The sequence below is a fragment of the Pelobates fuscus genome, chromosome 6, assembly GCF_036172605.1.
Source record: "Pelobates fuscus isolate aPelFus1 chromosome 6, aPelFus1.pri, whole genome shotgun sequence".
Classification (NCBI taxonomy): Eukaryota; Metazoa; Chordata; class Amphibia; order Anura; family Pelobatidae; genus Pelobates; species Pelobates fuscus.
In genome coordinates this window covers 269,853,015-269,865,076 of record NC_086322.1, presented here as the reverse complement: position 1 = coordinate 269,865,076, position 12,062 = coordinate 269,853,015, and the positions used below count along the sequence as shown (strand labels likewise).

Genomic DNA, 12,062 nt, shown 5'->3' with positions numbered 1-12,062 from the left:
TGGGTTTAGTAACTTACGGGAATAGTTCACATTAGCACACCACCCAGAAAAAAGAAAACATAAAATTATCATAATTAAATATGTTCTGTAAGCATTTATAACCTGCATAGAATATTTTTGAAAGCTAAAACATTTGTTAAAATTTCCGTGAATGAGGAAATTACAGCTTTAACTACTTGGGAAAGGGAATTACATAGCAAGACCCCTCATTCTATTTAATGAGGCAAACCATTTAGTATAAGAAAGGTGAACCATTGTCATTTCAAACTGATAAGTAAGAACTATCTTGTTTATTCTAAAGTCATAAAAAGTTCCCCATGGTATCTAAATTATGTTGGAGATGTAAGCGAAAGAGTTACATATATACATGTCTGGTGGAGCTGTTCATAGATTGTATCCAATTTGAAAAAAATAATTAGATTTTCTTTTTTATATGTCCAATTTAATATGAAAGGATTTACCAGAAATGGCTTTACTTTGTTTAAACTGGCCTCCTTGTAGCAAACAAAACTTTTGTGACGTAGCTAAGAACTGGAAATCTAGATCTATTCCATCATGGCCATCTATAATTATTCCAATGACATATGGAGCATGCCATTAGAAACTATCTGGTCTCCTCTGACGAGTATAGCTTTAAATGAGGATACTGGATAGAGAAAATGTATATTTTGCACCCACTAATTTGATCCGATTTGATATACCGTATATACTCGTGTATAAGTCGATCTCATGTATAAGTCGAGGGCAGTTTTGTGACCAACAATTGTGAAATATGCTATGCCTCGTGGATAAGTCGAGGGTAAAACTTGGGGCTATGAAATTCTGTGATTTTTAGAATTATATACACACTCATACAAACACACTCTGCATTATACACACACACACACTCATACAAACAATCTGCATTCTACACACACACTTATACAAACACACACACTCTGCATTATATACGCACACACTGTGTGTATATAATGCAGTGTGTGTGTGTGTGTGTTTGTATGAGTGTGTGTAGAATGCAGATTGTTTGTATGAGTGTGTGTGTATATAATGCAGAGTGTGTGTGTTTGTACGAGTGTGTGTGTATATAATGCAGTGTTTGTTTGTATGAGTGTGTGTAGAATGCAGATTGTTTGTATGAGTGTGTGTGTATATAATGCAGAGTGTGTGTGTTTGTATGAGTGTGTGTAGAATGCAGATTGTTTGTACGAGTGTGTGTGTATATAATACAGTGTGTGTGTGTGTTTGTATGAGTGTGTGTAGAATGCAGATTGTTTGTACGAGTGTGTGTGTATATAATGCAGAGTGTGTGTGTTTGTATAAGTGTGTGTGTAGAATGCAGATTGTTTGTATGAGTGTGTGTGTGTAGAATGCAGATTGTTTGTATGAGTGTGTGTGTATATAATGCAGAGTGTGTGTTTGTATGAGTGTGTGTAGAATGCAGATTGTGTGTGTGTGAGAGAGAGAACTGGGTGGGAGGAGTGCATTTTTATTATACATTTTTTATTTTAATATTTTAAGTTTTTTATTTTATTTTAATATATATATTTTTTTTTTTGTATTTTTTTGTATTTTTTTTAATGTTTGATTTAATTTTCGTCCCCCCTCCCTGCTTGTTAGCTTGCCAGGGAGGGGGGCTCTCACTCCCTGGTGGTCCAGTGTATGGGCTGTGTAGGAGGGGGGGCTGGCAGAGAGCATTAACTTACCTTCCTGCAGCTCCTGTCAGCTCCCTTCTCCTCCGTGCAGCTCCTCTGTCAGCTCCCACTGTAAGTCTCGCGAGAGCCGCGGACCCCGCGGCTCTCGCGATACTTACAGTGGGAGCTGACAGAGGAGCTGCACGGAGGAGAAGGGAGCTGACAGGAGCTGCAGGAAGGTAAGTTAATGCTCTCTGCCAGCCCCCCAACAGGACCGCCGGGCTTCTAATGAGCCTGGCGGTCCTTGTCTGTATTATGGCAATGTAAGTTGCCATAATACAGACATTAACTCGAGTATAAGTCGAGTGAGGGTTTTTCAGCACAAAAAATGTGCTGAAAAACTCGACTTATACTCGAGTATATACGGTAGTTAAAATCCAGTTTAAATTGGATCCCTTCAACGATCTTGTCATCTGTCATCTTAACATATGTTTGTGTTTCATTTCTGAGTTCTAATTTTAAGAGATTATTTAAGCATCGATTTATGTCCTTTTCTGTTGTCAGATTTGTCTATTTACAAAAAAAGTAAGAATATTTGAAAAAGAAAACCTGACAAGGCATCATAGAAGTTGTAAATTTAAATAAATCTGGGGATCTATCTTTTGGGCACCACAGATTTAAACTTGAATGGTCAAGAGCTTGGCAACCAATTATATACTGTTTAAACAGTATAGGCCATGACAGAAGTGTGTATGAATTCTAGTATTGCTGCTTCATGGTGAATTGCCATAGCCACTGCCAGTAGCCAATCAAGACATAATTTGTTTTCTACTGCATTTTACCTCAAAATGTAAAACTGCATAAACATATGAATTGTAATCAAACACCTATGGAAATATAAATGTATATCTATTAGATTGGTGCTGAATTTTTAAAAATAGTTTTCCAAGATGTGTAAATGCAGTACTTTAATTGGCTTCTTGTTTCTGATTTTTAGGTATACATCGCCTTGGACCTGCTTCCCTTATAGTGATTAAAGAGGGTTTTCTAACCCTGGATACTGATGCCACCATTTTTTTCGCTGAACTTAACTGCCAAATTTATGAACAGATTTTTAGATATAATACGTCGAAACCGAAAGGTTACACAAACTTTCACCCAGCCGGAAAGTTCGTTGGCACGAAGGCCTTGGGTGTCATTGCCATTGCTGATGTGACAGATGCCCACAAATATGCTGCAGGTGACCATGTAAAATATTTTCTGCTTATTGTTTTTATTTTTTTTAATGTCTGGTTTTTTTAGTTTTTTTTTTTTTTTAACACTAATATTAAGATTACCTTAGAAAACTGAACCCAGAGTGATTATTTAAAGATCTGCATGTGAAGGTGTCAAATACAAAGGAGAAAAATCAAGGAAAATTTTAATACATTCTTACCCGGTAATTTTTTTCTTTATCTGGCTATTTATCATGTGAGGCCCACCATAAATCCAGATCAGGACAGGAATTGGCCAATTAAGACTCCTCCTTCCATACAAGTTCTAAAGAAAGCAAAAGGTGTGGGAGGTAGTTGTTGCCATGATAAATAGCAAGGAAAAGAAAATTACCTGGTAAGTGTTCAATTTTCCTTTTTCTTGGCTGTTTATGGCAGCATCACTTATGGGTAACACTCAAGCTGAAAACATAAAGAAGGGAGAACAAAAATAATGAAATTACACCAAATTTGATGCAATCAAAGTAGAATTTATTTTCGATTATGAGTGTTAACTGAAAGAAAGAGGATGACAATTCCATTTTGTAATGTTTAATAATTCGTAGGGTAAGTTGCTGCCTTACAGATGTTATCCGGAGGAACCTCTGCCCAATTAGTTTATGTAGTAGCCAAAGACTTGGTGGAATGAGCCTTAATTTTTTGCGGAGGGGTCAGGTTATATTTTAGGCACCTGAGATGACTATTGCAATCCAGGGTCTTAATGTTGATGAAGAAGCTGCCTCACCTTTGCAATTGTCGGAAGGAAGGACAAACCATTTGTGGAATTTCCTGAACTCTGATGTCCCTGGTATATATTTGATACTCTCTGATGTCCAGTTCATGATTCTACAAGGGGCAGTATGTAGGAATAAAGGGCAAAAGACCGTGCAGGCTAGCCACTCCAAAACAAGGGTCACTCTCAATCCCAAAAACAATTCAAGTGAATATATAGTATAGTTAAAAACCAAAACAAAAAAAACCATATACCAATGGAGGCGCCACAATTACAAACATGTGAATATAATTACCATGCGTGTAGGCAGGTATAACCATGTAAAGAGATAAAAAGATAAAACCTATAGTGAAGTATTTAATAACACAGTAAAAAAATAGATACAAATTAGTTCACTCACAAATTTAGTGGCACAAAAAAGACATATATCTTAGTTGTGCTAGAAAGCCCCTCCTGTGCGAAGTCCTCTTTAAATGTGGATCTAACTTCAAAGTCTCCAGATAGTAAATGGTCTTCTCCCAGATGGAACTTGAAGAGGATAAATCTGGCAGAGTTGAACTGTTCACGATCCAGAAATCTTTATGGGGATACTGGCAGCTTTCTTTCCACTCAACGCGTTTTGTCCTATGGACGTTATCAAGAGCTATATGTCCACAGTTGTTCCGGCTGTTTAAATATCCTGAAATCGCACTGCTGTCATTGGTGTGCGCATGCGCCTTACGGCAGACGTCCCCATACACGTCACCGCGCATGCGCGCACTTCCAGCCTGGAACACAAATAGCCTTATTGATAGTCTACGCCGGAGGACACACTTCCGTATCGGACCACCAGGTCTTACGGGATATAGTGTATGGGCGCTAAAGAGCATGTATGAGAGTGTAACAAGTAAACAATTACACAACCTTTGATGCAATTTCAGTAATTTCATTTGATGCCAATTACTTCCATTAAACTCCTATTTAAAAAGTACAGATTACATTAAAAAAAACTTTATTTGAATAACATTTAAAACATATATTGAAAAATATTTAAAAACATATTTAAAAACATATTTAAAAATGCAAAAGGATATAAGGATATTTTACATAGCGTCATATACATACAATTTTCAATACCAACATAAAACAAACTGTAGAGAAATCAGTCATAAAGATTGTTGCAGCTAGGCTAAAGGGCATAGAGAGGACACGAGTGGGCTCACCCACAAATACAAAAATACATAAAGGATATGAAAATGGTTATAAAAATATGTACATAAGTCTGTACACAAAATAAATGTGTAAAATGTTCATATATAATATATATATATATATATATATATATATATAATATTATATTATATTATATTATATTTATCTCCAGTTCATGATGCCTGATTTCTTCCAGGTTTGATGGAGATGGAAAGAAGGATGGGTAAACTACTTCTTGGAGGAGATGAGTTAGACTACTTTCAGAAGGAAATCTTCTCTGGGCTTAAACGCCACAATATCAAAGAAGTTGAGGATATGTGATTCTTCACTAGTAAATGCTTTCTGAAATACATTTGGCTGTAAAGATGCCAACTGTGAATACGGTTTTGGGTGAGGCATTGTGTATAGATGTCTGTAAGAGGAGAGTAAGGAGGTTCAGTTAATGCATCTAGAACCATGGGTTAATTCCAAGGTGGGGTATAGTTTCTAGATTGTGGATGTATTCTCATTGTAGGCTTGAAGAACCAAAAACCGAGATCTAAGGAGATTGGAAGCCTGTGAGATTGTCCAGGCCTGCCTGATGAAATTCCAATATCTGAAGGTGAATCAAAGGATTTTTCTCTTGTCTAGTGTTTGAAAGTGTCCCAAATGTGGCAATAGCAAGAGGAGGTAGAAGGCATTATTGCTTTAAGCAGGGGATCTATTGCTGACTCTGATAAGCCCCTGTGTCATCCTTTCAAATGCCAGAGCCCCATGTTCCAGCTGGATGGATTGGGATGGGAAGCTGGGCATGAATCAGAAGATCTGTTATGGCAGGTAGTCTCTAATGAGGAACTTGAGCCATTTTCAGAATAAGTGGGTACCACGGTCTTCTGGTCTACTGGGATTGATGGCTTTTATTGATGAGACAGCGTACCCTGCCCCCAGGCTTGTAGGTTTGGTGTTGGAAAAGAAGCACGTGACTTGTGAGTTCTTTCAGTTGGCTATAAGGTCCAACTAAGACATGCCCATTCTGTCAGGGTCATAATGTATTATCTTCGGGTTCAGATTCCATCTCCTGGAAAAAAGTGGATTCTGCTGAGATAGTCCCTTAGGAGTTTTTCTGAACCCAGAAGGTAATCTACCGCCTTTAAAAATGTCAGGTGTATTTGAGCCAAATGCATCAAAGTAGTCGATTTAATTGCTTTTTGTACCTCCTTGATGATTTATGTAAGCGGTCACTGCTCTCTGTTCTTATTAATATCCAAGGACATGTGATGACATCTTGGACACCTTGAGTCCAAGTTGACCCTGTGTGCACTCCCCTTCCTATAATTATAATTGATAGGAATTTGATATCCGTTCTGGCTGAAGCTGATGTCTTCTGGAGAAGGAAAATAATTTTTGTTTCTGATTATGATGACCCTCTCCCTCTCCCTCTCCCTCTTCCGATATTTTTTCTGATTAAAAGTTATGTTTTAACGATCTCCATTCAGGACAGTGTTTCTTTCTTCTTGTTTCTACTTACAGGAACCGACTGAATGAAAGTGATCATTCCCACTCCCCCAACCCTCCCTGTTTTTATTTTTCTAATTGTTTTATTGTTTTATTATTTCCTCTCCACTTGAGGTGAGCAGGGGCCCCGGGGCATTTGGGGATGGTTTGGGATGAACGGGTTGGCCATGGACAATAATCTTAACAGATCTCTCGGGACATGGGTTACTAGGTGAGCTATGGGATGGTCAATTTGCTCGGATAACTTGTGGGTTTTCCGTCACCCTAGCCTTGTGACTTGAGGTGAGACACCACCTAGGTGGCATAACCGTGCTCTAATTTTCTTGTCATCTTCTGTACAGGGATCGGTGAGAGAGACTGTAATAATATAGGTGGTCACCTTTGCCCTGAGCAGACACATTTATCCTGGCTGGTATAGGTACCACATGCACTGTCCTCTGGATCAGTGTCTTCCTATATCCAACTTTTTTTTTCATCTTCTTGCTGTTATTCCCTTCCCGCTTCTTTCCTTCCTATTTTACAAATGGCATTGCTTCCCAGCTCTACACCTTCGCCACCGTATATGCACCCAAAGCCAGGCAACATGTCTTCTGGTCTTCCACTCTGCAGATCTTGGCAGGGTTTTTCGAAGGGACTTTGATGCTCGGAGGAGACTTTAATGTCCTGGGGAAGAGCACGGTGCTTCACAGCTGTATAAGGTTCATCCGAAAGGCCATGAGGCGACTTTGAATGGTGGACTACTTGCAATCTATGCATCTGGAGTGCTATCCATGCACTTCATGTTCTTCTCCTTGGTCCATGACCTATTGACTACTTGCTCATACCTCAGGACCATCTCCCACACCTCAAAGATGCTGACATTGACAACATGACCTGGTTGGACCACTCGCCTAAATTCAGATCGCCGACCCACACAACGCGTATGGAGAATGAACGAGGCACTCTTGTAAGATAGATTGGGAAGCTCATAGTCTGAGGTACTTTAATCAAGATAGGCATGGCACAGAAAGCAATACTGGAGAGGATCTCATAGTTAGAGATATCCTAAATGGTCTCAGACTGAAGCCAAACCACGAGACCTGCTCATGGCTAGGAAAGAACTCCAGACGATTCTCACCCAACAGAATTACTTTGTGCTACAGAAATCCAAGCGTTTACAAAAACATAATAATAATTTATGAACACTGAAACAAATGTGGGCGTTTGCTTGCACGTATGCTGAAAAGGACGGGACAGCTACAATATCCACAAAAGCCACACAGGGCCACACACCGTTTCAGCCCACCCCTCTGATATAGCTGCGTCCTTCAATACATATTATTCTCACCAGACCGGAAATTAAAAATGGTGCCTTGGCATTTTCCCAACGTTCAACATTCTGCAGTTCTGGACTCCATCTAACACACATCCTGTGCATTCCAAATTCAAGCCTCAATTTCCTTCGGTTACGTGCGCATGCGTCGTGTGATGCGTTTCCCATCTTGTTTGATCGCGTATCAGTCCATTAGTCTGTATACATAAAATCGATCATATGCGTTCCATTGGACGCATGGGCAGATATCATACATATAATCTAAAGAAAAATCTATAATAGCAATCAACAAATTGAATTAGGGTCTTGGATCACTTAATCCTATTTATACTAAAACTCTAAACACAAAAAAATATATAAATATATAAATGAATGCGTCTATAAAACTATGTATTATCCAGGAAATAGAGAGAGGAAGAAAGAGGGGAAGGGAATCAAATCTAAAAATCAATGTAAAACTTAATCTATCTGACCTTTTATAAAAATAAAGAAATTCTATTAAGATACTTTAATTCTAGGTCAATGTTAAATCTTTTGGGAGTCATTGTTTCCAAATCAATAGTTTTTACGGAGATTAGATGGTATATTATTATTCCCTCTCCAATGACCCAGAATCTGTTAAACACAAAAAAATAAGTCTCTTTGGATCTTTATTATGGTGTTCTAGTAAATGTTGGAAGTCTATTGAAGTCTATGGCGGTTCGCCCGTTCGCGAACATTTGCGGAAGTTTGTGTTCGCCGTTCGCGAACGGAAAATTTCATGTTAGCGACATCACTACTTGCCATTAATATTTTAAATGGACAGTATTATACTATGCTAGCTTCTGTTCGTATGATTTTGATAGACCTCAACCATCCAATTTTCAAAGAGAAGATTTATATAAGTTTTCATTGTTTATATTATATGTGTACTCCCCACCTGGTGTTTTTGTTGCTATACTTAATATTTGTGCCGAAGTAGATGATCATTGGCAATGGGGATATTGTGCTATTTTGTACTAGCGCTAAGCACACCTTATTTCTTCTATTTTTGGTACATTTACAATTTTAATCTCAACTCAGATTAATCGGAAGCGTTGAACATCTCTGTATCGGACCGAGACCTGGAACTCCTGATCTCAAATTACCACTTCCGTTGGTGCAAGGATCGGCTAACATACCTCGGGATCTAAATAGCACGTGACTTGCAATTGTTGTATGAATTTAACTTTCAACCACTTCTTAACTGCCTTCAAGTGGACATGAAGACATGGCTAGAACCCCACTTCTCCTGGACTGAGCTAATCAACTCCATAAAGATGAACGTCCTCCCCAGGACGTTCCCTCTACCTTTTACAGAACATACCCCTGACTCTGCCGCTCGCTTTCTTCAAATCCCTCAACACGGCTGTGGTGCATTACATCTGGAGGGGCCAGAGACCCAGACTTCGTATGTCGCAACCTATGAGATCTAAACTCGAGGGGGGCTAGGATTACCCTCATTTAAAACATACTACCAAACTACTAATTTGTCCAGAATGATGGATTGGCATAAGACCGGGACCAAGAAGATCTGGTGCAGCCTTGAAAGTTAGATGGCTGGCGGGCGCAGTGTGGCTGACAGTGGAGGAGACAAGGTCCTTAATATGGGAGCAAACATTCATAGGTACCACGCTAAAGTTGGGGTATAAAATAGGTACAAACTCTCCCTCACAACTCCAGGGTACCCAATGTACCCAGTTTCAGGAAATCCGGCATTCCCACCGGGCCTGGACAGGTGAGTGTCACATGTTCATCCTCGCATGGTTTTATGAAACATAGGTCATGTCAAACTAACCTAATTGCATTCTACGAAGAAGAAAGTAGTAGTATAGATCCGGGTGTTGAGGTGGATGTGCTCTACTTGGATTTTGCCAAGGCATTTGATACGGTTCCTCACAATAGGTTAGTCTTCAATATTCTTGTTCTTGTGTAGAACATTGGCTAAAGGATAGAGTACAACGAGTTGTCATTTAATGGTAAATTTTCAAGTTGGATAAAAGTGGTAAGTGGGGTCCCTCAGGGTTCTGTTTTGGGACCGCTTCTATTTAACATATTTATAAATGATCTTGAAATGGGCATTGAAAGCCATTGAAAGTAATAAAATGTGAGCAGGATATTGCCTTGCTGCAGAGGGATTTGGATAGATTGGGGGACTGGACACTAAAATGTCAGATGAAATTTAATGTAGAGAAATGCAAAGTTATGCACTTCGGGGTTAAGAATGCACAAGCAATTTACACCCTAAATGGTAGTGAACTAGGGATAACCACACACAAGAAGGATTTGGGAATTGTTATAGAAAACAAATTAGGCAGCAATATGCAATGTCAATCTGCCGTTGCTAAGGCCAGTAAGGTTTTGTCATGTATAAATAGGGGCATAAATTTTCGAGATGAAAATATAATTTTGCCTCTTTATAAATCACTGATAAGACCACACCTTGAATATGCTGTGCAATTTTGGGCGCCTGTTCTAAAGAAGGATATCATGGCACTAGAAAAAGTGCAGAGACAAGCTACAAAATTGATAAAAGGAATGGAGCATTTTAGTTATGAAGAAAGGTAAAAAAAAATGTAATCTCTTTAGTTTGGAAAAATGGCGCCTGAGAGGGGATATGATAACATTATACAAATATATCCGGGGCCAGTACAAACCATTATCTGGAAATCTATTCATAAACAGGGCTATACATAGGACAACGAGGTCACACATTTAGGCTGGAAGAAAGGAGATTTCATCTAAGGCAAAGAAAAGGTTTCTATTATAGTAAGAGCAATAAGGATATGGAATTCTTTGCCTAAAGAGGTGGTTTTGTCAGTCTATACAGATGTTTAAACTGCAATTGGATAAATACTTGCAAAAGCATTGGGTATATAATTTCTAATTAGTGGGGTAATAGCTGCTTGATCCAAGGAGACATCTGACTGCTAGTGATGTCGCGAACATAAAATTTTCGGTTCGCGAACGGCGAACTTCCTCAAACGTTCGCGAACCGGGCGAACCGCCATTGACTTCAATGGGCAGGCGAATTTTAAAACCCACAGGGACTCTTTCTGGCCACAACAGTGATGGAAAAGTTGTTTCAAGGGGACTAACACCTGGACTGTGGCATGCCGGAGGGGGATCCATGGCAAAACTCCCATGGAAAATGACACAGTTGATGCAGAGTCTGGTTTTAATCCATAAAGGGCATAAATCACCTAACATTACTAAATCACAATGGATATGGATTGACATCTGACATATGACATATTGACACCTTGACATATGGATTGACACCTGTCCTCAGAGACCCTGATGCACACGGACACAGAGCAGAATAGGGACTGTTTCCCCTACATAGGGTCACTTGGCAGATATGGATTGACACCTGTCCTCAGGGACCCTGATACACACTGACACAGAGCAGAATAGGGACTGTTCCCCCTACATAGGGTCACTTGGCAGATATGGATTGACACCTGTCCTCAGGGACCCTGATACACACAGACACAGAGCAGAATAGGGACTGTTCCTCCTACATAGGGTCACCATTTTTAGCCCAAGGCAGCGCATCTCATCAGGCTTTTTTTAGTCTAATGTATTGCCCACTGTCAGTCCCTTCAGGATCCATCCCTCATTCATCTTAATAGAGGTGAGGTAATCTAGACTTTTTTGACCTAGGCGACTTCTCTTCTCAGTGACAATACCTCCTGCTGCACTGAAGGTCCTTTCTGACAGGACACTTGAAGCGGGGCAGGCCAGACGTTCTATCGCAAATTGGGATAGCTCAGGCCACAGGTCAAGCCTGCACACCCAGTAGTCAAGGGGTTCATCGCTCCTCAGAGTGTCGCTATCTGCAGTTAAGGCGAGGTAGTCTGCTACCTGTCGGTCGAGTCATTCTCTGAGGGTGGATCCCAAAGGGCTGTGGCGATGCGTAGGACTTAAAAAGCTCTGCATGTCCTCCATCAACAACACGTCTTTAAAGCGTCCTGTCCTCTCCGGCGTGGTCGTGGGAGGAGGAGGATTACTTTCACCTCTTCCCCTGTTAGATTCGTGTTGTGCTGTGACATCACCCTTATATGCTGTGTAAAGCATACTTTTTAATTTATTTTGCAAATGCTGCATCCTTTCCGACTTGTTGTAATTTGGTAAAATTTCAGCCACTTTCTGCTTATACCGGGGGTCTAGTAGTGTGGACACCCAGTACAGGTCGTTCTCCTTCAGCCTTTTTATACGAGGGTCCCTCAACAGGCACGACAGCATGAAAGACCCCATTTGCACAAGGTTGGATGCCGAGCTACTCATTTCCCGTTCCTCCTCCTTAGTGATCTCAATGAAGGTATGTTCTTCACCCCAGCCACGTACAACACCACGGGTACCAGATAGGTGACAACGAGCACCCTGGGATGCCTGTTGTGGTTGGTCTTCCTCCTCCTCCTCCTCAAAGC

At 40.1% G+C, this 12,062-nt stretch overlaps 1 protein-coding gene across 1 annotated transcript in view; it reads left to right on the top strand.

Annotated features, from left to right (window-relative positions):
- The window catches only part of LOC134566161 (protein-glutamine gamma-glutamyltransferase E-like), a 122,117-nt gene that overhangs the window by 59,849 nt on the left and 50,206 nt on the right, over nt 1-12,062 (top strand). Inside the window, exon 9 of the mRNA XM_063425866.1 lies at nt 2,629-2,871. Within this exon, the coding sequence (XP_063281936.1) occupies nt 2,629-2,871 (243 nt within the window). The remainder of the gene's footprint in view (nt 1-2,628; nt 2,872-12,062) is intronic.